The sequence below is a fragment of the Lathamus discolor genome, chromosome 6 (assembly GCF_037157495.1).
Source record: "Lathamus discolor isolate bLatDis1 chromosome 6, bLatDis1.hap1, whole genome shotgun sequence".
Lineage (NCBI taxonomy): Eukaryota > Metazoa > Chordata > Aves > Psittaciformes > Psittacidae > Lathamus > Lathamus discolor.
Window position 1 is genome coordinate 83019477 of NC_088889.1, and position 26987 is coordinate 83046463.

General features: G+C 36.6%; 1 protein-coding gene across 1 annotated transcript in view; it reads right to left on the reverse strand.

The window, feature by feature from the left end:
• SMG1 (SMG1 nonsense mediated mRNA decay associated PI3K related kinase) overlaps positions 1 to 26987 on the reverse strand; it is a 68421-nt gene that overhangs the window by 29845 nt on the left and 11589 nt on the right. Inside the window, exons 3-25 of the mRNA XM_065684229.1 lie at positions 25009 to 25164; positions 20081 to 20217; positions 17827 to 17885; positions 16870 to 17083; positions 15953 to 16078; positions 15786 to 15858; positions 15022 to 15119; positions 13277 to 13450; positions 12024 to 12248; positions 11162 to 11263; positions 10477 to 10746; positions 9802 to 9932; positions 9067 to 9228; positions 8454 to 8572; positions 7613 to 7700; positions 7429 to 7530; positions 6066 to 6206; positions 5564 to 5763; positions 5078 to 5274; positions 4225 to 4392; positions 3227 to 3381; positions 2015 to 2160; positions 1015 to 1216 (exon numbers count right to left, since the gene is read on the reverse strand). Of these exons, the coding sequence (XP_065540301.1) occupies positions 1015 to 1216; positions 2015 to 2160; positions 3227 to 3381; positions 4225 to 4392; positions 5078 to 5274; positions 5564 to 5763; positions 6066 to 6206; positions 7429 to 7530; positions 7613 to 7700; positions 8454 to 8572; positions 9067 to 9228; positions 9802 to 9932; positions 10477 to 10746; positions 11162 to 11263; positions 12024 to 12248; positions 13277 to 13450; positions 15022 to 15119; positions 15786 to 15858; positions 15953 to 16078; positions 16870 to 17083; positions 17827 to 17885; positions 20081 to 20217; positions 25009 to 25164 (3445 nt within the window). The remainder of the gene's footprint in view (positions 1 to 1014; positions 1217 to 2014; positions 2161 to 3226; positions 3382 to 4224; positions 4393 to 5077; positions 5275 to 5563; positions 5764 to 6065; positions 6207 to 7428; positions 7531 to 7612; positions 7701 to 8453; positions 8573 to 9066; positions 9229 to 9801; positions 9933 to 10476; positions 10747 to 11161; positions 11264 to 12023; positions 12249 to 13276; positions 13451 to 15021; positions 15120 to 15785; positions 15859 to 15952; positions 16079 to 16869; positions 17084 to 17826; positions 17886 to 20080; positions 20218 to 25008; positions 25165 to 26987) is intronic.

The window sequence follows — 26987 nt, forward strand, 5'->3', positions numbered from 1 at the left end:
TTAACTTTTCTTTCCCCACTGGAAGTAATTTGGGCATCATAGACTTTTACAGAACTACACATAAAAAGCACTGAAAGGTTAAGAGCCTTCATGGCTTAGAAAACTCAGAGAGTCTATATTCTTGTTACTATCCTCTGAATCTAAGTATCTGCGTTAGAAAAGGAAGAAGAAAAAAAACAAAACAAACCAGAAAACCCAAAAAAATCTATTCAGCACTTGAAAACTCCTATTTCTGATGAATTATTTTGACCCTCATTACTACAGAGTCTCTGCACAGCCTGGTCAGGGACATAAGAGTCCAAATGCTGTGCATCCTCAAAGGCTCTTTACAGGATTTTTCTGATGATATAGTATCTTTCTTCCAGAAGTTACCTGGATGAAAACTAACTCAAACCAGCAACAGTGATGCTTATCAAAAGTCCAGCGGCTTCAGTTTACAAAAACATGAACATTCAGAAATGACACGTTTTTACATCCACGACAAGCACTCATTTTCCTAGTGATTAAAAGGCTTGCCCTATCCTCTGTCAGAAGTAGTCGCCTTTTCAGACCTGAAAGACTACATTTCAAAAGCTTACTTTTATCCTTTCATTTTCAAGTAATGAAATTTGGCAAAAAGGATTTTACAATGTTTACCACAATAGCACAGGGGTGGAAGGTAACGGAGTTGCCAAATGAAACAGAAAGGGCCCTTATACCTTGAAGGACTATTTCAAGGACAGATACTTTTTCATGAACTAGACAAATATCAAGGGTTAGGAAATACACACAAAAACTACAATTCTACATACTATTACAAAAAAGAAAAATTTAAAGCAGCCAAGACCACCTCCTTAATATGCTTTTTACATTAATGAAGGAAAATATTCCCCCTGCCTTCCAAAATCACAACTTTCTTCTTATCATTCCTCTGTTTCAGACATCTAGCTTCTAACAATCCATAACAACTGTAATATTCCAGTTCTAAGATACTGAACTCCAAGATACTGTTGAAAAAATTAATTATATCCTTACTTTATGTAGTTAAAATCTGCTTTCAGATTGATTGAGGTATTACTATTGCTTTTCTTCAAGTCATGGACCATATTTTGCCATTCCTGAACACCAGACCAGTCAGCAATGGAAATGTAGCATTCACATGCTTTGTTACCCAAGTAGTTTATAACTTCAGGTGAAGAGTCACTTGGCTTAGTCAGAACAGTTTTTCTAGTTTCTCCTGTGAAACAGAACAAAAAGGTATATATGCTTCAATATATATTTATACTTATGTATTTTCAAATAGCACTTCTATCACTCAAATGTAATTTCCATGTATTTTCTCAAGAAAACCACCTAATATAAAAAACCCAAATAGTTACACAACACTTGCAGTATTCTTATTCCACTTATTTTTCTTACAAAAAGCCAGAAATTCTTCAAATGAGGTTTTGGAAATAGTCCACATTTGTAAAGAAGTATCAAAACAGGAAAACGGAAGAACTACATTAGGAACAAAGAAGGTCCCTTTTCAAAGAGGAAACAAAGCCTCAGTAGTTAAAAAACTCCAAGTCACTAATGAATTTATGATACAATCATAAATATTAAGCCTTAATTTATGATGATCGAAAATAATCTAGAACCAGATCAGTAAGATACAAAATATTTTACCTATTACTTTCAGTTTCACTCAGCTAGACCTCAATACTGCAAACCCTCATATTTACACGTAACATTGGCCTCAATGCCATTAAGGCCAGGTTGGACAGAGTCTTGGACAACATGCTCTAGTGTGAGGCATACCTGCCCATGGCAGGGGATGTGGAACTAGATGAGCTTAAGGTCCTTTCCAACCCAAACCATTCTATGATTCTATGATTAAGTGACATTAACTGGTTCAGATAACTGTAAGCAGAGACAGGTTTTCAGATTTAAGAATTAGACACTATCATTACCATGGCTATATCATTGGATGTTCTAATTTTACATATATACAGTTACAAAATTATATTTCTCATAAAAAGAAAGGAATACTGACCATTCAAGGAATGCTTTGGACTGGCATTATTCACACTGCTTGAATTGGCCAACTTCAGAACAGTTTTGTCAAAGCCTGTTATGCAGCAATCCACTCCTGTCATGGAGCAGAGGTGCTCCTGGTATTCCGCAGTTGCTTTTTCAAACCTTAAATGGTTTAATATTTTAGTCAGCATTTCACAGAATCTTTTCTTTTTTTGGTAAATGGACTATATCTTAAACATTCCTTTACCACCATACCCAAAAAGTTCACATCACCTTCAGCAAAAGAAAGGGATTAGCATTGAATACAAATTTACCAGCTAAATTTTCAGTTACAGCAGAATATAAGAGGTTTTCTATTCAGGTTTTAATGCCAACTTTAAACCAAGTACAGACTGAAGGAAATAAATTAGCTTTATATTCTCTGTCAACTTTTACATGGATGAGCAAAGCTGAATACCGATTAACTATGTATCATTCAATAGACAATTGTATAACTGGGTCCAGGGCAACAATTCACACCTTTACCTTGACATTTCTGAGAAGCTGCATATTATTTTAAGGAATCTTACAAAAATGAGGGAAAGATAATTATAAATACAAACCCCTACTTTTTTGTCTTAGTTAGGGATTTTTACATGATAGGTAAATAATGCAAGGTGTCTCTTTTTCATTTCACACAAAAGAAAAGATGCATTCCTTTAAAGAGATGAAAACACTAAAATGAATGCATACCCTATCTGGAACATTGACCCACTTATTTGTATCTGCAGCCAAAGATTCTACTTCAATAGATGTAGAAACCACTTTTTCAAAGCTGAACTAAAACTGCAAAGCATCTCCTTCGGAGTCCCTCTCTTGGCAGACTGTGGCAGGTATCAGATCACAATGTTGGTCAAAAACTTCATTAGAAAATATTTAATAATATTTTGCAATGGAAAATTAAACACAGTATGAAAACAGTACTGCTGTGTCTGAAAAACTAAGGGAAAACCATCTTAGGAACATCATTTATGTTCAAATCCTGTTAATTTAGTTAAAACTAAAAGTTAAAATACCTAGAAATGCTGGATGCAGTAGGTATCTCTGAAATACACACTGACTAACTGAAAAAGAAATCAGATCAGTAGCATTCATTCACACCACAATGTAAAAGATTCAGATGTAGAACTCCATGTTAGAAGGAAAAAGCATCCAAGTTTGTAACATCCAGTTAACTGAGAAAACTTACCGCCCTTCTGCTTGCTGAGCTACAGAACTGATCCAGGCAAGACTCTTCCCAACTACAGCAGAAGACCAGACAGCAATACCCTGAATAGCTTCAGGACAATGAAGTTCGCATAGTGCTTCTACCAGCATCATAATTGTCACTTCCATTTCATTTCCCTAAAATCAAACCAAAAGCTTTATTCAGCAAATCTCATATAAAGTAACAGTTATATACATAGTTAAGTACTTGGAAATGGTAAAGCAGCATTTCATTATATGCATCTACAAGTGAAATGCTCTGCATATCCATCCATTAAACTGCTTTTGGAATAGCAGGGGAGCTAAGGGAAGAGTCTATGCTGTGAATCCACAGCCTGAATGTCAACAGGTAGCTACCACTATGGGATGGTCTATACCTATGCAAGCATGAGAATTCTTAAAAGCAGCAGGAAGTAACAATTACCCATCAAACCTCTTCTGTTAAAATATTTAAGTAAATCAAGTAATGTACTGAAGAAACTATTCAGCCTTTTTAAGTAGGTTTAACCACTTTACCCACTCAACCCACCCCTGCACATATCTGCTAGTTACTTATAGAGGAAGGATTCTTCACAACACACCCCCCTTCTGCTCATACACAGCTAAGGAAAGACACTACACTACTACAAGCTTGGGAAGGCCTCACACTAATACAACAGCAGTTTCATAAAGTTTAAGCAGAACCTTCTACTTAAGAAATTGTTAAACACAACTTGTGAGTGAACTATAGCCTTTATTTAAGTATAATATTTCACCGTACATACACAGTACATACTAATCTCCAACCTACAGTATCACTTAACCACAGAAGTTTGTCAACACTAAAGTGTGAGCTTAAAACATGGTTTTAAAATACACAGTCTTTTACAGACCAGTTGGTTTAATAACTGTTGATTGCCTTAGCTGAGTTCTCCTGAAATACCATGGGAGTATTTTGCAACAGTTGACAATTTTTACAAACAAAGAGTTTGAAAAGAGTACCTGAGAGAGACTATTATTAGTTTTCATTTCTGTGAGTAAATCAAAGCCATGCCTGACTGTCACAGCAGGCTGGCCAGCCAGCAATCCAACTCTCATGATGGAAAGCCTAATCCGCGTTAGCCAATCTTGACATGTCTGACGATTAGTATAAAAGAATGTCCTGATAACCTTTAAAGACAGAAAAGGTAAGGTTTACAATACCATTCTTCTGTGTGAATCCAAATAGTAATATTAAGCACTTAGTATTTATAACAAAGTCAGGACACGTGTCTTTTTCTCCAGTTGAGTTTACCTCAAGAAAGAGGTAAAATTCTGCACCTTTAATTTTATTAATGCAGATAGTCTGAAATGATGTGTAGCATGCAACTAGCCAGGCTTAACAGCAAATTAAAAATCTTGAAACAAACCAACTACAATTATGTAATTACCAGGCATTGACATGGCAGTAATATAACAGGTTATTTCAACAGTAAAGAATGTTTTGCAGCAAGAACTACACAAAAGGGTATGTTGTCATAAATAATTTCTATATACCTCAGAAAGCAATTTAAAGCCTCAAATAATTGTGTTACTTTAACAAGACTGTTGACAATCCGCAAGTAAGTGACTGCCACAAATTAGAGGTACTACAGACTTGCTTAATGTGCATCACTATACAAGCTGGTAGTCCAGAAATAAATCCTGGTTTTCACATTTTCTCTAGGCATAAGCCAAAGCCAGATGAATTAAGAGTCTCAAACTTTGTTTGAGAAGTTCTGCTGAAGTTCCATGGTTAAGAACCAAACAAACCTCAAAAACACTGCTCATTCAGTAGACTGTTTCAAGTAACATCAGCATTGTAAGACAAACCAACCTTGGGTGGAGAGGTAAGGGCATTGGCACATCCTTCATAAGCATTGTACATCAATTTTTCCAAGTTCTCCAGATACTGGAGAAGGAGAACAAGCCTAAGCTGGTTGCTATTGTGTCCTTCGTCATTGTCTGCAGTAGTCCACTGGCTAACATCTTGGTCAGGGTTTAATGTGTGAGCTGCAAGACTCCTAATAATACCTACACGTTTTACCAAAACATGGGGAAAAAAACAGTTACCAGACAGTATTTTGCTTAAATATGTCAAGGCACAGCAATGCTATCTGAAAACCTCTCAAAAGTTTATAGTAATTATACAACCACTCTTCTGCCATTACATGTCTTAATGCCTTAGTCAAGAACATGCTACAATCTAAAATCAGTGAAAAATAACATCATTGTGCTCCTTGCCTTGGACATGAATTTCATCGCTAAGCAACCTTACACACAAAAAAAATCCCATGGAAGTAAACTATAGCCTTTATATTACCTTCAATTGTCTGAAATGTATCCTGGGCTCTACCCAGAGGAGTTCGTAACTTCGAAAGAACAGTAAACTGGGCTGCTTCCCAAACAGCCCATTGCCAAAGAACAGCATCAGTCTTCAACAGATTGCGAGGGATGGTTGGTTGATCTCTCTTATCTAGTCTTTGACAGCTATAGAATAATCTTTCTAACCAATTATCCTTCCTGAAAGAAAACATCAGTACATTAACACAAGTTCATGCGGAAACAAGTTTATACTGCATACACTTCAGCTTCCTATTGCTCTCCAACAAATCACATAGGATTATTTCCAAGCAGCAATATACATAGGCAAATATGCAAAAAGGTGTGTATTTAAAGATATTTGTAAATACTTAAGAAGTATTAAAAAAAAAAATTACTGAACGTAAAGCCATGTAATCTTAAAATTCTAAAATAAATACAGCTTGAAATTCTTTACTATGATTTCAACATCCATGAATCTCAGTTTTAAAAGAAGTTCTTACCCAGTTCGGTGAGAGTTTCCATACAAAATAAAACTAATGACATCAGAGAAATCCTGTGGGTGGAATGTATTACTTGGAGCTTTACTCATATGACTTCTTAAAGCCAAAGAAATTTCTTGTATTTCTGTGTGGGTACGGTTACTGCAGGGACAAGGGAAAAAAAAAAAACAAAAACAAAACACCAAACCATGCTGTAACGTACTTGAATAAAAAAGTTGTGCAAGAAGTTACACATGCACACATAAAAGTACATGCACAATGATAGGAAATAAGTATATTTTTTTAGTATCAAGACAAGTGCTTTAAGAGTTCACATCTTTGAGACAAACTGCAGGACACAATACTGATAACATGGAATTTAAAAGCATTCATATTTCATAGAACCACAGAATAGTTAGGGTTGGAAAGGACCTTAAGATAATCAAGTTCCAATCCCCCTGCCATGGGCAGGGACACCTCACACGAAACCATGCCACCCAAGGCTTCATCCAACCTGGCCTTGAACAACCCCAGGGATGGAGCATTCACAGCTTCCCTGGGCAATTCATTCTAGTGCCTCACCACCCTAACAGGAAAGAATTTCCTCCTTATATCCAATCTAAACTTTCCCTGTAAGTTTTAACCCGCTACCCTGTGTACTATCACTACAGTCCCACCCCAGCAACCTTATAAGCCCCCTTCAGATACTGGAAGGCTGCTATGAGGTCTCCACACAGCCTTCTCTTCTCCAGGCTGAACAGCCCCAACTTTCTCAACCTGTCTTCATACGGGAGGTGCTCCAGTCCCCTGATCATCCTTGTGGCCCTCCTCTGGACTTGTTCCAACAGTTCCATGTCCTTTTTATGTTAAGGACACCAGAACTGCACACAATACTCCAGGTGAGGTCTCACAAGAGCAGAGCAGAGGGGCAAGATGACCTCCTTCGACCTGCTGGTCATGCTCCTTTTGATGCAGTCCAGGATACGGTTGGCTTTCTGGACTGCGAGTGCACACTGAAGCTGGCTCATGTTCATTTTCTCATCGACCAATGCCCCCGTGTCCTTCTCCACAGGGCTGCTCTGAATCTCTTCTCTGCCCAACCTGTAGCTGTGCCTGGGATTGCTCTGGCCCAGGTGTAGAACCTTGTACTTGGCATGGTTAAACTTCATTTCATATCTGCTGCAAGAAGTGCTGTATCACACTTGTTAATTACTTTGTGTACTACCTACCACTCTTAAACCTGTAACGCAGTAGAACAGATAGCAAGATACTTCATGCTTTTTGATTTTAAGACAGCATGATGACATTCAACTGGCATTACTTTTTAGATAATTGTCACTGAAGAAACCAACCATTCTCTATATTGAAGCTAATCTGAACTTACCTCAACACAACATCTAAAGGAATTGACTTCAGAAGTTTTCCAAAAGTCTGCCTTACACGAGCACCACTATGTACAAGTTGAACACGACATACATCAACACACCTGCATCAATCAAACAGAAAGAGGTGATAACATTTCCATTAATAGCATAACTGAAGTAAAATATAGAATTCAGCACAAGTACCTTTGTAAAAGGTCATCTGGGAGGGAGGAAGACAGGGCATGAAGACTACTACATGCTTGAAGACAAGTGTTCGTATCTTCCAGAAGGGCTGAATTAAGGAGTTAAAAGGGAAAAAAAAAGTTATTCTTGCTAGAATTAGACAACTTCTGCATTATTCTGGTTGTGGTAGAACATCTAAAGATGTTTTAACAGCGTATCTGGTAGAAGGAGACACAGGCTTTAAGCAGTACTTTCCTATTGATTTCATTGACTGGTTTTACTATAACAAGTACATGTTTAATGACAAAAAGCCACTTGTGCTATGTGTTACTTGTAGGCCTTTCCTGGCAGCTGACAAATTAATCCTTCTATGGTTCATACATGGAGATTATGCACAATATATTTAAATAAATCCTAAGGTAGAGTTAGTAACTCCTGGCCTCAGAAAGTTACTGGTTTTGATAATATTATGCTACTAAAAGCATTAGGTCCCATATTTCCATTTCCAAGCTTTGAAATTCAGAACAGCACATCACATTATGGAATAGTTCTGCTGCTTTTGATAACAAAAAATGCAATATTACAAGTAAGATTCGGCACATCACTGACATTTTTGGTAAATCAATTTCACAATCGTAAGTTTTAAGAGAAAAAAATGTTTGCATAAGTAATAAGTAGAGATCCACTTGAGAAAAAAATACAGTGTAAGTTGTTGTACAACACAAACTGAAAGCATCCCTAACCTAAATGAAACAAGTAGTTACAGCTATCAGTGGTATATGACAAGGTTGATTATGTACTTCACTATCCCATGTAGAAGACATGTTAAAGTATGGTAAAGTAAAAATATGTGATATCTTACTGTTTGCTAAAAGTCCTTTACAAAACTTATGAAAAGATGGAAGAGAAAATAATGGTGCATATGTTTCTGATTTTTTCATCAGAACAGCCACTTCCAAAGCCCACGTCATAAGTAGTTTCCTTCAAAAAACAAAAGTATTAATCACTCCATACAGTTACAGAAACATACTTTTCAATGTAACTTAAACTATGTCACTTTACAGATGAGTATTATATCATCACTCATTTTTTAAACAAAAGGTTTCTTAACATTAAAAATGTCCCTAACTTTCACAGCATTTAGGTAACAGAAGATTATAACTATTGTAAAAGGGTACTTTCAGTGAGCAAAAAGATTTTTGAAGTAAAGTCCGATATCTCTGCTTTTATTGTATACATCTTATGACAATTTCAATTTTTCTAGTCTTCACACATAATAATGAGCAGCTACTTTTTCCACAGGTATTTTGTTATCTTTTTTTTTCCCCCCAAGGTAAAAAGCCACAAACAAATGAAGCCCAAATACTTGAGTGGTTAAAATTTATGCCAAGATGAAAATTATCCTGATTTCTGAATTAAGGCATTCTACTGTGAAGGGGAGGAAGACTCCTGATTAGTAAGAAAAAGTTGGTTACCTGGTGTCTTGAGTAAGGTTATCCTTCTTAAGCAGTAACCCCAAAAGGTTTAGTATGATTGAGAAATGCTTTTTTGTTGCTGTGGTTACAGTACTTATAACTGCTCCATCAAACAGAGAGGGAGAGGAAGAACTGAGGCTACTGGATATGAAATGGTCATGCCTGAAAAGGCAAGGAAAAACAGAATATAAACCCACCCCCAGATTAGGGATACTTTCTTACAGTATTGGGGGGAGGGAAGGAAACAGCAATAACAAACACCCCCAAAACAAACAAAAAAATCCCAGCAACAGAAGTTAATGTACACCCACACAGAAACCACATCATGTCAAAACCCAGATATTTTATATCACTGGCCTAAGAGAACAAGGCTACGATTTTACATGAGTCCATGCAGCCCAGTAACCCGGTTTTAACTCTGGCTGATACCAAACACTTCGTGAAAAACCATTAAACCATTATTTACTTTCAGTAGAATTCTCCCTCAGTTATCTCTAATCAAGCACAAGACTTCTAATCTGCCTTTGAATAATATGCCCAATTTTAAGCCAGGATATGCTTTCTTGGCTGAGATACAGACTCCCTGCAATTAATGAAAGTAAAAACTGATTAGGGAAGTTTGGACAAAAGACTGACTGTGATAGCCTATTTAATTAATTCCTCCAACAATATATTCTACTCAGACCAGTCCTTCCTATTGCTCTTAAAATACTGATGAATTATTGATCTTCATACCTGGAACAGTGTGAATATAACGTATAGAGTACTGCATACTGGACAGCAGGAAAATGAACTGCTATGTCACCATGAACAATCATCAGATTTTTACTCAGTAGTGCAAACACAGTCGGCGAAAGGGCCCACATCTATAAAACAATTGCAACATAAGCAAGAAACATAATAAACAGGATCTATTTTTAAACGCAGTTTCCATAACATGAATTATTGTGGTTTGCCTCTTCCCATGGGAAATAATTTAACTCTATTAATTTTCTGGCCTTTATTGTAACTACTTTCTTTCCCTTTTTTAAACACTATTAAAAGCAGTTTGTTTTATTTGGAGAGATCTGGAATACATGTTTCCACATGGCTGATACTAGCAAAGGACCACTAAAGCTGCTTTCATCGGTCTTGGCTTTCAAAAAGATATTACTATGACAATCAGACTTAACTCGTTAACAACCCCACTAAGATGCTCTTCCCTAAAAACTGTGTTTCATGATGCACCAGTTAGAGATACAATCCACGCATTTCGTTTCAAAAAGTTTTAAGACTGGAAGTTTTTCTATGACTAAGCAATTAAAAAAAAACCCCAATTATTTTAATTATACGTATGTGCACTCATGGTGAAACACACTATGGTATATTTTAAGTAAAAATTGTACAAGCTTTATCTGTAGTTTTACTCACCCCAATTAATGAGTTTTTAGCATTTCCAATAGTACTTAGAGCACTGAGGTCAAATATAACAACAAACTCTGCATTATCCACATTGAGTATACGCTTCTTGAAAGAGTCATGCTGGATTTCAGAACAGGCCTCAGGAAGACGTAAACTACAGAGAAGACTATTTAGAGCACAGGTCATTTCTCCTAGAATCAACCTGTAAGCTGTCTCCAAAACAGGAATGTTCTTCAGGCTCAGTACGGCTTGGTATACAGCCTGGGCTGCTGCAACAACCTTGAGAATATAAAATAATAAGTGATAAGCATAAAATCCTAAAATGTATTTATCACCAGTGTAGAAGTTATGCTTCTTTACCTATAAATAGCCTAATCTGATTTAGTTTTCTGTAATTAAGTACTACTTACTTACAAAAACCTATTAATTACTTTCTGGATCATCCATATAACACACTGAGTATGAAAACCACATCAACTAAGGAATTATCTACGTGGTATGATGGCCAGCTTACCAATTCCTTATCAAATCTAAATGCCAAAACCAAGAACTACCTACATCTGCCTTTTCAAAAGTTTCACAGATATCTAGCTATGATAAAAAATATATTTAAAATTAACAAAGTTGAACAGCTTAATATATTCTAGGATATACACAAAGGCTGTTGTAAAACACCTGTAGAAGTCACTCTTACCTCTTTCTCCTTATGATAACGAAGAACAAGTAGTTTAGACTCTGGTATAAATAATTTCTCTACAAATGATGAGGGTAGCTTTGTATTAATTTGTTCAACAATCTGGGGATAAAAATCAAAATTGTAAATATCTTTACCTGAATTAATTTTTATTAGAATAGATTATTAAAGACCAAATAAAATACTGCTTTTCTAGCTTGTATACACTACATATAGGAAAAAAACCTGCTTCCCAGTAATGCAAGTATCTAGTATTTGCTTTCCCAAATTCACATTGAAATTCACAAAGAATTAGTTCTATTTAATAGTTCTGAACATTAGTTCACAGAGAATTAGTTATTTTCAGGGTTTAATGGCACACCTGAGACAAAGTTGCTCTTTTAATTTAGATCCTTGTGGGTTTAGGAGTTTGTGGCCTATACATTCAGAGCTATGTTTTGAAGAAGTCTGATTTTCCAGATCATGGCATAAGTAGATAAATAGAACATATCAAGCACTAAGATTCTGCAATTCATCAGGTGCTATCGTCAACTGCAGAGGCCAGAGAGGGCCACTGTTCAGCAGTCGAGCCAGAAAAAAAAACCCCACAACAACATACCAAACCAAAAACCCAACCCAAAAACACAAAAGGCTAACACTCAGGCTAAAACTACATAACAATTTATCAACAAGCCAAATGCATAAACAAGTTAGCAGCATAAGCTTTAGAGAAGAGAGTACAAGAATTTAGAAAAGGAATTTCTTGTTTGTGGTCAGGGAGAGCTCTAAATATTTATCTAATACACACAAGAAAAAGCAAGGTTGCTTAGAAAATAGTATTTTCCAATGCAAAAACCCCACAATAATAAAAATATGTACAAACCAGTGTCAACAGATTCAGGACTGAAATGATATAATCAGTGCCACAAGTCTGACAATTTTCCATTTGATCTAATCCATATGTGATGACCATGTCACAGTGTATGGTCATGCTTGGATCTAGGCTGCCAAGCAAAACACCAACACACTCATTGGCAGCTGTAAGTACAGCTTCAGAAAAGAACACCTGGTTTGCTGCAGTCACACATCTCATTACTCTGTACAGAACCTGGAAAATTAAAAACATACCTAAATTAAGGTCCATCAAAAAGAGACAAAGGCTGCATGTTATTTGATTATATTCACATCTCTCTGATATCCTGTCCCATAACCTACTCTGCAGCTTGGTAAATTCTGTCAATACAATAGTCTGCAGAATGCATCATGGCACTACACTTGAGAAGTATAAGGCAAAACAAACCTCCAATTGTCTGGTTTCCTACTCAGTGAGAGGCCTGAAAAGACCTAGAAAAACTAAATTAATTATTCAGAATTCTGTTCAGTTGCAGCTGATGTCAACAGAACTCCTCGTGTAAAAGACAGACTAGTTTTCTTTTGTCACAAGAATCCCCTACAGATTAAGAGACAAGTTACATAACTCTTTTGGCTTTAATTGGGAAATCCACGCATTTACTTACCCCTGACTCTGCAAAGGCGTAAGTTCCTGTTGCGCAGCACAGCAGCAACAAGAATTTGACTGCAAATATTTTTACTTTTTTTTTTTCCTTTTTATTTTCTCTCATTTAACATCCACCCCTCTATGGTTTCTGTTACAGAAGTATAGCAGCTACTTAGCATATTATATAACATTTATTCCAAGTTTACACCATCCTATACTTCACAACAGGAGGACTTTGCTATCAGATCTGATAGATACAATTTCAGCATGGACAAGACCCCTACGTTTTATAAAGTCAAACTCATAACATGAATTCAGCTTTTATAGTGTCATAGCAATCTGAATAAAGGTAACATTATGGTTACAAAGCATAAACCTAGCTATGTGAAGTTAAAATGCCTAAAAAAGTTAAGTTTCTGCTATATACTATTCCCATGTACCACTACCACAATCTATACCTTAATATTTAATAAAAATACATTTGCTCAAAGCTGCGCATATACGCATATATTCATACGTATATATTCATATACGAGCCACAAAACCTAAACAAACTCGAAAGTGAATAGCATCATTGTATGGTGATAAATCATGTCAGCAATAAAACAAAAAACAGAAAGAAAACCCTGAATTCTTACATCAGTTACATATGCTTCCGTAATTGGTGGTCCTCTAATTGGGCTGAAGCGCTCCCCAATACTCCTCACCACAGTACTGAAAACCCGAAGAAGTGCAGCCAGTTTAGGTAGAGATACTGAAGGAGGAGGAATATCTTCATCTACCGATTCCCCAGAAGCCACATGGCTGAGATCCTACAGCACAGAAGTTTTCTATTTCAGTACACATCATTAGCAGTTACAATACATGTATAAAAGATCAAAATATGAGACTGAAAACATTTTATCTATTTTCCAGACATATCATAGATACATTTATCCAGTATCTCTAACCTTGTACATATATGAAGATGGGATAGAGTGACACAGTAACATTGAGCAAGCCACAGAGCAGTAATGAGATGCTGCTCATTAGTTTACCCTCTGAAATGGAGTGCTCAGGCTGTATCTTGTAAATTAAAGCACAGATTCATGATGTTCCTGGCCCCCACAACATGAGCATTCATACTGCTGCACGTACAGTTGTCTGCACACTTTTACCATTCTGCCAAACAATTCCCATCCACAAACTGGAGTGAAAATGTTTGAGTGGCCATTCCCATCACACTGTTTACATGTGGCTACCTTGATCTGAAGATCATGAGTTTACTGGCAGGCTACTTCATGCCAGCTGGCATCAGTGCCTGGGAACATTCCAGACGTACTGATCTCATTAGTATGGATATAGCCTTGGTCTACCCCAGTATGAGGTAAACACACACATGGAGGAACCACCTCCTCCATGATTTAAGTTAATATGTGTTATCTTAAAACTCTTCTGTGACTAAGAATACACGTTGTCCAGTTCAGCAGACAAGTTGATAAGCAGTGACTTACTGCCCTGACTAATCACTTTCAACTCTGTGCCTACAGTCACACACAGGCTTCTGTGTGCTTGACAATGCCAAAGTAAATCTTAACTCAAGCTGTGCCATCAGAAGCCTTATGTATATGTAAGTACATTAATAATATCAAATCATTTATCCTACCTTGAATGAAACAGATTAAGCTGAAAGTACAATTTCACCTATAGGAACTGCATGCTAACACATATAATACAGCATGACGTAGTTAGAAGCATATATACATATGAGCACCTTAAGAAAAAAGCAACACTCCTCCCTAAAATCCAAAACTCTTCCTTTAATGCCAGCATCACATAAACTTTACACTCTTGTTACTTAAGCAAAGGTTACAAAGTCAAAACAAACTATGTTAAATTAATATACTTTAGTTTGCTATCAGATCCTGCCTCATTATTTCCTGCACAGTATAATTTGTTACTTTAGTAAAAAGACAAATTTACCATTAATCTCCAGAAGCATTAAAAATCCCTCTCACCCCCAGCAGTCACTACTTCTGAAAAACTCTGAAGCTGGACAATTAGAGAAAACACCAAGGAAAGAGTGGGAAATGTCTTTACTGCAGATATTTAAAAATGAAGGCATTCCTACTTGGTTGTTTTTATTTTTATTATATCATCCTATTCTCAACAAACAATAGCTGAAAGCCTGGCTATGATCCTATGTAAGCAGTTCATGAGGATTCATGTACAATTGTTATTGTACATGCCTTTAGTATACTCAGTAATTTGATCCTCTTTTCCCCAGGAAAACCATATAATTTTATTTTCCACAAATGTGCTACATCCATCAGAATCACAGTTACAGATTTATTAGGAAATCTGCAATAGTTCACTCTGGTATATACCATGAATTCTTGTTTACCTCAGCATAGGCTTCCATATCTTCTAAAAACTGACCCAAGAGCGTGGTGGAAAAAGTAAGATCAGCCACCCAAAAGGGCTCCAAGCTCTGCAGCCATCCTGTACAAAAAAAAAAAAATAGGGCAATTAAAACAGCAGAACAAGGTAACATATGAAAACTAAATTTTAGTTGCATATTGCTGAGGTAAAAGCTGCTAAGGTAAGAGAAGGTCATCTGCATCAAAATGTTAACATGTAGTTTTTAAAATAAATTGTATTTCCCTCATTAATCCCTTTGACAAATTCATTTTGAGGCTCAGTCCTGCCCCACAGCAGTTAAACATTAATGATGGAATCTAGGGCTGGGGTAAGGAAACAGACTTGCTGTGAACAACTCCAATATAACTGCTCTAGCTGTAGGAAGAAGCTTCCCAACTTCTTAAATGCCAACACAGTATCTATCACAAAGATTTTCTAGAAGTACACAGGAGAAAATATATTATTCCACAGAGAATATGTTAAGATCTATAAACTTATTTACAACTGTTAAAAAGTTAACAATGCTTAACTTTAGCTCGAATAAAGCATCCCATTTTTCCAGCTATAGCATAAAATGGCAAATGCAATTATAATAAAAGTCAGGAACAAAATCTCTTGTTACATAGCCAGAAACTCATTTTGGTTTTATGTTAACTTCTATGGCAGTAGGATCAGACTCAAGTAAGTAAACCCATATCATCTGCAAGCCAGAGCGTACTACATTAGTGACTCCTTGGCCAAACTTACCAGACACCTGTTGTGTCAAGGAAGGTTTCTGAGTGTGATCTATATGCCACCCAACCAGTATGTCCACTGTGTCCTAGAAAGCAATTTTGAAGAAAGATTAATTACCCAGTTTGCTGCACCAACATTTCTATGTGACAAAGAAGATACAGAGTAAGAAGTAACCTTACCCTAAAATTGGTGCTGAAAATGTGTGGGTAGCATCGGGACACCAAAAGGATGCACTTGACACATTTGCACAGTAACTCTGGTGTATCCACATTTTCTAGAATGGACTGCAGGCTGGTCATTACAAGCTAAAAAGTAAAGCAAAGCCACTAGACATTTCACTTCCTTAAAACAATGCACGAGAAAGTTATGGTGTTAGACACAGATTTATTCAGTGTTGAACACTTTTTAGTGAATTATTTCAACTCACCAGAAACACTGTAATACTCTTTCTGAAGGAAGGAAAAATGTAAAAAGCATAACATATACTGCATGAAAATAATAATTTAAAGTGGGCGTTTGCTTGAAATACAGTAGACCCAGGTTCTAGCGCTAGGGACACAGACTGACCAGTTACATTCCTGCTTCTCCTGCCGAAGCTTTTTGGCTCTGTAAAGTAGTTATTAAATTGGAGCACAGACCTGGACCTAGTTGTTCTACACACAAAAATCACAGACCCTAGAACGAGAACCAGGGGACCAGACTTGTCTGCACACATCCTACTCCCTCTCAGATCTGAAGAAAATTCAAGTTAGAAATTGTAAATAAGAGGTAGTACAAAGCAATTATCAGGTTGGGGTTTGTGCACCATTCTACCCAAATTCTCTTTTTGGTCTCAACAAGACTCTTCCTCTTAAATCTGCAATATATACCAAAAACTTGCATCAAAACACATGTTGTCCTACAAAGGCCAGACATTCCTTTCTAATGTTATCAGAACCAAAGAATCCCATGCAGTCAGAAAGTTCCCTCCCAGCTGTAATTATATTTACGCATTATGTCAACACAGCCTTACTTATCACTCATTCCAATTAAAAAGTTGATTCAAGTCTTGCACTGGAAAAACCATTAATAATCCTGTTTTAACTTGTAGTCTTACCTGCATTAAAGACGAAAAAGCTTTCTTTTCTCCTACAGTCTCTAGTGCTTTGTAGGTTGCACACAAATAAAGAAGTTTAACTTCATCTTTTGTGGATGAGCTGAATTTGCTAAAAATCCATTTAAAGATCTTCTCAGCCTCATAGCTCAGAGAAGCACAAAGAAGTCCAAGACAGCAAGCTCCTTCCTGTCTCAGTTCTTGCAGCAATTTGCTACTGTATTTTGGGAGAGAAAAAACAAGTGGAATCTCCAGACATGACAGCAGAATAAACAATGAACAAATTAGAACATTTCTAAAGCAGAAAAATACATGCATGAATGAAGCTGCTTCTCTCCTACCTAATGGCAGCAGCAATGAAGCTAAAATAAAAATAATCTGAAAAATCCTGTCAAATAATTATTTCTATGGAATGAAGCAACTTGAATAAAAATACACAGTGAATAGGCTATTCTACTTCAAACACACTATCCAAAGAGGCAAATTCTTAACACACAGATGACTTTAGGTAGTAACAGTGAACACCAAAAAGCTCCCACCAGCACCTGAGGTCCCTCTACATATGCTTTTAGTTGCATATAAATCAATTAGATCAGGTTGTAAAAGACTGAAATTCAATTTGCCAGCTAGACTAGCACAGCAGCATACTACTACACCCAGGTGACTAAACATAGCTGAGACAGAATTTGTATTACCTACAACATAAAAGCCACAGGTGTGCATTCAAATTCTCTCGTGTTATGTATACTCTAGTACAGTCTAACAGTTCTGCTGATATGCCTAAGGGAGTTTTAACTCTCCTGCAGTTCTGCCCTGTTACTGCAATGTTACATCCAACCAAAATTAGTGAATGAATTTCTTTCAACCTTTCCTCCTTCCTTTCCATTTCTATATTGAAATCCAAACCTAACACTGTCATTATTTTCCCCTCTTCAGAAAAGCCTTGTTTTTCCAGCTTACCTTTCATTGAGTACATCATGAATGGCAGTCAGGATACTATCCAGTTGTTTAACTAGTACCTATGAGATACATAAAAGCCATAAGCACAATAATGGCACGATAACTTCTGCAAACTAGATACTCTTTACAACCATGTTAGTGTTTGCTAATAGAATGCTATTATGCTTCCCACGGACACTGAAGACTAGGATGAACTATATTAAGCAATACTGCAGTATTATCCTACATGTTATATTTTATATTTATTTACAGTAGCCACAAAAATACACTGGCAGCCTGCTATCAGGGTTTGCTCTATGTTTAGTTCTTCCTGATAACATTACATCACAAATATTAAACTCACGATACAGCTCATCAGTAGCATCTACTGAAGACCTAATCTCCTATACTAATAGCCAGTTGAGTCAGCTAAATATTTAATTCATCAGATAGTATTATCTGAAGTAGTAAAATTTCTCCTGAGGCAAACCTGAATTTCAGAGAAATGGATTATTATTTAGGGGGATGAAACATTATTGATGAACCAGCGCTTCTCTCAGCAAACATAACCAGAAATACTTGTTTTCCTAACATGCAGTAAAAAAAAACCTCTCCACATGAGTGAGTTGAGTTGCAAAATAATACATTAGCTGCAACTGTTTAAGATATTAACAACAAGCTTTCTTGACAAGTTAATAAAAAGGTTTGTTCTCTTTTCTTCAGCAAGATAACATCTACTGTGTTAAAGATTCATATCTAGTTTTTGTTGCTAAGTTTTGAGCAACATCATTCTTTTGCAGGGGGTAGGAGGCGCAGGTTGGAAAGAAGTCCACATGCTTGGCCCCTCAGAACTCATTAGGACGTTTTAAAAATGTGCCTGGTATCCACAAAAGAGACAAGAGAAGTACCTATACAGTTTAGAAGCTGGAACATGATGCCATTACATGACAATGCCACTGCCTAGTGACTTTTACTACTTCACTCCATTGAACACACATTTCAACCCTGAGAATGAAGCTACACTTTATAGTGTCAAGAATTGTAGAAGCTACTGCTATTTTATACTGCTATTATAGTCCATTATAGTTTTAGGTTTGACATGATGGCTATTATTTGGCATCTGATCTTATTCTCATTACCAAACTGTAAGAAGTTTTAAAAAAAATTCTCACTGACAAACTTCTAGCATTCTGACCATTAACAAAGATTGTCACCACTGAGTTACAACATACTGGAATTACTATTCTAATATCTGAGATACCAATAAACCTAAATAAAATGCAGTTATAAAAAGAAAAATGGGGAACACATTTACTCCACAGTACTAACTTGTACTTCTGCTAACAAGGATTTTGTTGCAGAGGAAATCTGAAGTATTAGCTAGGCCTGCACACGGTCTGCTTATGCCAAGGTGCACAGAATATAAAAGTCTCGGTATTTGACTATGATGCCTTTTGAAAAAGAGCACAATTAACATTGGTTAATCAATATATAATGACAGAATGAACCAGCTTCTTATAAATATGGATAGACACATTATCCACAACTGAAAAATCACAGCACTGCCAGTAAATGAGCGGCAGGGTATTAAACCATCACTTCCTGCCTTTTCAATACTTGGAGAATTCCTAAGCTCTCCAAAACAGTGGGGGTAAAATGTGTCAGACAAAATAAATACTTCACTTAAGTAGTGTAAAAACATATATCCACAGCAGGATACTCTCCCCCACCCAACCCTTAAGAAACACTTCAGGATATTAGTTCAACAACCCATTAAAAAAACAAAGATGTAATAAAAACAAAGACTCATTTTGTTCTCTCCCATAAAAGGGAGTCCACATACAAAGGTGCTCAAGCTAGAAGGCTGAATAACTTAAGATGAGCTATTCACAAGACTATTTAAATATCTGCGTATTTTTAAATTGAAATACAGAAACAGCTCTTGAACAAGACAACACATTTTATTAGTTTTATATTTCCTTGCTGAAGGATATTGTTAAGACCAGTCAAAAAAACCCACATGCATACCATATATATTCCTACAGCTCATGCATTCAGTTATTTGCTTTAAGGCACTACGGCATAAGTAATGAAGCAAAAAAAAAAAAAAAAAAAACCTTCCTCATTGCCAGAAAAAGGACATGCAATCCAGGAATATGCTTTGTTATGGAAGGAAATTCTTTCTATAAGATATTCCTCACAAACATATCCCAATACACAGGTTTTTTAAAAAGACAGCTTTATAAAACGAGTGTTATGGAAGAGTAGAAATTACCAGTTTGTTTTCTGGTTGCTGAATGAATTCTTTCAGTTGCTTTACAGTAGCCAGTCTTCGGTCTCTGTCATCTTCCCGAGTAATCCTCCGAAGAAGATTTGACAGTCGAGACTCATCAGAATAAGACAAGGATCGCTCTGAAAAAGATAAGGCATTTATTTCTTTTGTCTGCAGCACTTGATCAGTAAGATCTGTATTGTCTGAAATAAGTATTTGTGCACTTGAAAAGTCATAATAGGAGAAAAAAAGGCAAAAAGATAAAACCAGTTTCTTTTTAAAGCTAATACAAGGAAAATTAAATGTAAAATCTAATTTACCTACCTAAAGGTTTAATTTCTTCCAGTGGACTCTCCAGTACCTGGGTAGAACTCATCCAGAACTAAGCAGAACTGTTTTACTTCTACACAAACCCCTGGATTTAGTTCCCTTAGGTACCAATTACAATGAATTCATATGAATCATTCATTTCCCTAATTTGCAAAAAGGAAAAGTTTCTGTTGGAAGTTTAACATTAGATGTTCCATGATGATTAAAATTAGAGGATTCATGGAACATGATGAGATTTTCTTAGTCACCATGACTTATACAAACATCCAAGACAACTACAGACAGCTCTTTTCTCTAGTATGTTACACATCAATCTTACACTGGGATAAAGCCATAAAGGCAACCTGCTTATAATGGGAAGGTTATAATGGAAAAACACTGACAGAAGATGATGTCTGCCAGCCCAAGAACCTGGCCTGGGATCCTCGAGCATCCTTGAAGGGCAGCTGGGTACCTAGGAATCTGAGACATCCCAACATACCCTGAATAAGGACAAACCCAGAAACAGCAACAACTTACCGTCTGGAGATGTGAAAAATAGACTGCAATGGTGGAAGACACCCTTGGAAAGCAACAGTTATTGGCTGCTCAAATAGGAAAAACAGATTGAGAAAGCAAATACTGGTCTGAGAAAACAGAAAACAACACCATCTATTGCTTGCTTCCAGGTGAAAAACAGCAGTTAGCAAAACCTACTGGTGGCTCCAGGTAGTTGTGCCCTATACCCCCTTATGTCTCCAACAGGATAAAAATAACTCACTTTCTACCCAAAATGAAGCTTCTCTCCAAAAGCTTCGCCTGCAAAGACTTCACTACACAAGATATCCTAGACAAACCGGACCCTCACTAGGAATGCCTGACTGACTCCAGGCTGATGCAGATCATCTTTGAAGTGAGACTCTGTCACCAATTTGCCCCACTCCCACAAAAAAACTGGCAAGTGCTGTACCAGTAATGCTCTGAAAAGTATAGGTGTGCATACAAACAATTAATTGTAAGTATACACTTCCTTTACTAGTGGTCATTTGTAGTAAGTTGCAATAAAGAAACTTAAGAAACAAAAAACCTTTGTGTCCTTGTATGTTACAGAATCCTGTGAACCCACACACAGGCCAGTTAACTCTTACAGGTCACAACATCTTCTACAGAAGAGCATATCTACTGTATTACAGTAAAGAAGACTATTCTCAAACTTATTTTCATGTCTTTATTTTTTAAAAGAGTATGAGTAAAATAGGTTTGATAGTCTGCTTCTTGCCAGGCATCAGTTTAAGCAATTAGTTTTGAAGACATCTGACATCCTGAAGAACTAGGCAGGCTTAGCAAACATTAAAATAGCAGTAGGTCTGAAGGATCAAATCTACATTTCGTTCCTAGCTAGCACAACTACACAAGACATGCTGAAATGTTATGTGACAGGTATTAAGAGCACTTCTTTTAAGATGCTATTGATTTTACAGGAGACTAAGGCATATGTATCCATTTCGGAAGAATAAAGCTTCTTTATGTGGAAACCACAGTCTTAAGTAGGGGACAAAAAGCCATGTGTCTGGTGAGAAACATACAAGGAATCATGATCAGCAAAGACACCTTCTGAAGCACATAGATGACATCTTCTCGAGTGATGGTGCCAGACTAATGCCTACAATCCCTGATACATGATCACTTGCATCTAAAGACCTCCTTTTACTTCTACCCAGAGCTGAGCTAGAAGGTGTAGTCCAAGGCTTGCCTGCCAATGGTCAATACATAGCAAAGCTCCAGAAAGATGCACCTGGTGCAGTTACCCACCCAGAAAATTTGGCGAGCCCTGAAAAAGGACTGCCACGAAGAATGCAGCCTGTGCAGGGCTGTACTGTGGCTATCATTCTCTTTAAAACCTGGGCAGCAGCAGATCACCAGACCAGGAAAAACATTTTTCTTTTTTGAAAGTTCTAATGAATAGTTCAGAAACAAAACATATGCAAATAAAAATGGAAGTTCTTTTAAAGCTTGGTTACAATGGAAACTAATACAGACTACAGCAGACAAAATAAAAAGTGCAACTGCTATTCATGAGTAATTCCATGTGAAAACTCTTCTGCTAGGCAAGTACTGTGTTCTACACTACTGAATGTATTTTGAACGCTTAAGCTGATCCAAATCTGCACAAACTTACTTCACTGTTAGACTGTCTCTATATGAAGCTTCTCAAAACAGCAATCTGAATCTGCCCTTGAGTAATTCAATGCATTTGCCACAACATATACTCCTTTCCAAGACAACAGATGTGCCTCACGAGAAAGAGAAAAATCTATTCTACAATATTCCTACAGCTGCACTCTACCAACACTAACAGTGACCTGAAATGCACAGTATGCATCACTTCTGTCACTTCCAGTTTGCACTGATCTCTGCCACTCAGCAAGCACATGGGAAGCTACACTGGCACAGTGGGGTTAGGTCACTACATGCTGCTCCTGAAGGGCAAACCAGGATGCAGTGGTTTGGAAAACACTGAAAATTGGTTTTACTAAGTAACTTTTAATAAAGGTATTCTAGATCTTTGTCAGGTCCCTAATTATTCTTCCCTCCCATCCCTAATAATGTTGACTCTTCAGTGTTGGATGAAAAGCCAACAACAAATAAAAGCCTTGAATTTATTAAATCCATACCTTGCAGCTTTTTAGTGTTGTCTTCTCAGATTTATCTTTTTGTTTGTAATCTCTTCATGGAAAGCTGCAATTTATTTTGAAATATGGTTGTGCTGTTCTACATACAAAAAAATTCTAAAACCGGGACTGCGTAAATAAAGCTACCACTACCAAGGCTACTGGTATGAAACACACAATTAACTGCTGCTAGAACAAGACATACTGTTCAAAGCTCTCTACTAAAAGCAGCATCCAGTCAATATCTGATGAACACTGGCGTTACTCCCTAAAAGAGTAAATGTTAGCTGTCTGTTGAGCCATAATCATAACCTAAAAATAAAAGAATAAGCTAACCAAGAGCACAACTGATGTTAGACTAAAATCAAAGCACTAGCCAATAAACACCTGTTTAACTTCCATTTGTGAAATATCAGCAAGGTCTCAGCCACATGCTAACTCAAAGACAGCCGTTATAAAAATTGCTCAAAGCTCACACCAAACAAACAATATAAACAAATACAAAAGATCCCGCTGTAACATAATCCCACTGTATTTTTGAGGACAATATGAAAAATAAAAATGGCTTGCCAAAACCTACAATCACAAACACAGCCCAGTTAAAAAGGAGAAATTCTTGAAAAACCAACATCCAGACAGAGGACACAACACATACAGAAACACAGAAGTCATAGGCAGCAGCTTCAATCATCTGAAATTATAGTTCCTAACATTTTAAGGCCTAAAGAGATACTCTCATACGTAGAACAGTTTCTGCTGCTACTAATAGTAAATTAATGCACAAGCCCACTACCAGAAATATTATTTACACATAATTCTCTATTAGACAATTCTCTATTTTTTCTACGTAGACATAATTCAAGGCGCTACGAGGACTGAATCATTTTTATATCAAGATGCCACAATGGGATTACAAAGTCTGAGTTTAACCCATTCCGAAGATCAGGCTTTTGCAACAGTCATGTCACCACTGGCACCTCAGTTCTTCTACCTGCAAAGCACACTCACTCTTCTTTCACTTGTATGTTCTGAAATATAAATTCCTGAGATGAAACACCATGTCTACGTATGCTTATAACTTGCATGGCATAAAGCAGTCACAGTTTCTGTCAGTGGCTCAACTACCACTTATACTAAATGATGCAATAAATGACAGTGTTTAGTCATAACTAAGTTTCTATTTTAATTCAAAAGCCCTTGGAAAAACTTTTGCTTTTTAAAAAAAACCCTATAAATTAAACCCAAATAGTGGATAAAGTGAACCCTTCTTTCTCAAAAATGTGCCCAGCATTCTTGTACCCTCTTGAAACTCCAGATTTCCTCTCATTACATCTCAAGACCTTGCCCACATTCTTATGATGCCTCCAGTTCCTTCCTGGCCTCTAATCCACAGCTGAGCAAGAGGGAGCATGAATTGTTGCTAGTTCAGGAGTGCACGTCTACTGACTAATCAGCTGGTATGATGTGATGACTAGCTGACCTGCAGGCCAGTGAGAACAGATAACTGTTGAGCTCACCACTGCAGGTTTTCCCAGACTAGGGACTTGTTAATTAACAACCTTTTACTCAGGCATTGATTTAACAAATCTAAGAGTACCTTCTCCTTCCTGAAGCCCTTGATCTCTTTGCCAAATTTGGCTAACTTGTATAAGGGTTCAAAAGCTATTTAAACAAAATTGAAAAACTGACAGCATAAGCTATACAGTCAAGAGATCTGCCCAATGTGTGGAGGAAGTCTCAATGCAGGAACAGTAAATACAAGATGACAGTTTCCATAAACATCATATAATCATGTATCACAAAAAATAAAATCCATATAGATTGCCTAATCATAGAATCATAGAATAGTTAGGGTTGGAAAGGACCTTAAGATCATCTAGTTCCTCTTTTCAGAACAAGGTATGTTGCCAAAAGAGATCCTTCTTTCCTGAAAATCTGTGGTATCCTTACCCTGTGATTTCCTCATGTCTTTTGTGGCTAAAGCACGATTCCCATGCGGAACACTGGTAAAATCAGGATTGGTCACATTGTTAACTCTCAGCTCTTGCCCCAACGACTTCCGACCATAAGTATTTTCCCCAGATCCTCCATTGACACTGTAGCCACCTGTGGAAAAAGCAGAGGAGATTAAAACAGGCAATCAGACCATATATTTAGTAGTACAAGTTATTCAATTAATATGCAAATTAGCAGCTCTAATTTCTACCACCTTCTTCACTCTCACATGCAAAAATGTTTTTTTTATGCCCTGTAAGGTTCGAGGTCAGATACTCAGAATCTATCAGTCTTTTTTTGAAGCATATGAAAAAAATCTCTATTGCAATGAAGTTTAACATTGATCTTTTTGCATTTGGGCTTTTCTTATTATTACTTCTGACCCTGTATTTTACAGGGCCCTTCTTGTCAAACTCTTTGATTACGCAGAATAATTTCTTACTCAGTTTTTGTTATAAATCCACCACACAGGCTCAGTAAAATGGTCAACAAAAAAAAAAAGGAAAAAGCTTTTAAGAAAAAACACAGATCGTTTTCTGTACAGATTGAACAACTCTCCCTAAACATACAACAGTCAACATTTTCACACACTAATACGTTAATTAAACTCAACCCTACATTCTCCCACTTGAAACACACACGGTATATCTTTGGTAACAAAAAAACACAGCAATAGAAGTGTCATTCTGAGCAATTCAACTATTTTTACAACTAGATCCACAAGATTTTATATGCTTAAATGTTGAAACCAAAGATTTTTCCAGTCTGCCACACCACTGTGAGGGCCAGGTCTTCCTGTGCAGAACTGTGGAGAAGTGAAACTGTCCCCTGAGCCTGCCCAATACCTCACTCAATGGACCACAGATCACTTTTGAGGCAGCTGTGCAGGCAGCTTTCTAAACTGCCTCCCTGTCTGCAACAGGGAAGAATCAACTGGTAAAATTCAACCCAGAACAACAAAAGATATACAAGGCTTCTTTCAGAAAAGGTATTTCCACAGTTCCACCTGCATCAGTTTATAAAGGAAAGCCTGCGGAAAAGGAGAGAAAAGGAGAGTCTCTGTAAAAAGAGGCAGCCTACAGGATAGTTAAAAATAAATTATTTCAAATATCAGGGTGAATCTGGACCTCCGCAGATGTAAAGAATGTCATCTTGAAAGCAAAACTTCTGATAAGAAGCTGTGAGCTACCGGGGAAGTTTGCATTTCTAAACAGGACTATCCTACCACTACAGAAAATCCTGTCCAAAGTCTCAGTTGTAATTAGTTACAATTACTGTAAAGATAATCTGTGTTTATTTGCATTTACAAAAATAAACCCAATTTTTAAACATAAACTAATATGTATGACACTTTAACATTATTTTACCGTTAACAAACCAACATTGTCCTATGAAGAAAATTATTTCTAACAACAAGAATCATGACTAAACAGAAGAGTATCACTAAAATTCAAAGCAACAAAGAAATCAGTTTAACTGAAGACATCAGCTAATCATGCATTCAGACCACAGACATCAACTATCAAAACCAGACTATCATATGTACTATCATATACTACTGGAGTTCTTAAAAGTTACTTTATACTTTAGCACAAAAAATACCTCACTTTTTTGGTTTTCTGCAAAGGCATGTAGTATTTCCTACAGCATATTTGTCATTTTCTTAAATGACTTAAACACAAACCTGTATTCTCCACTTGACATGTACCATTTGGTACATCTTTGGCAACAATGTAAAACAAACTGTCATTTACAGTAATTTAATAAGTGGGGTTGTTTTCAGCAAAAAGGCTGTAAATATTAGAACTCTCTTCAGTTATCTCCTGGTATAAGAAGTTTTTGAAAATCTTGATATATACAAATTCTATTAATTTCCCTTTAAGTGTTAAATCTGAGGCCAAATAAGGATATGATCAGCTATGTCACTGTTAATA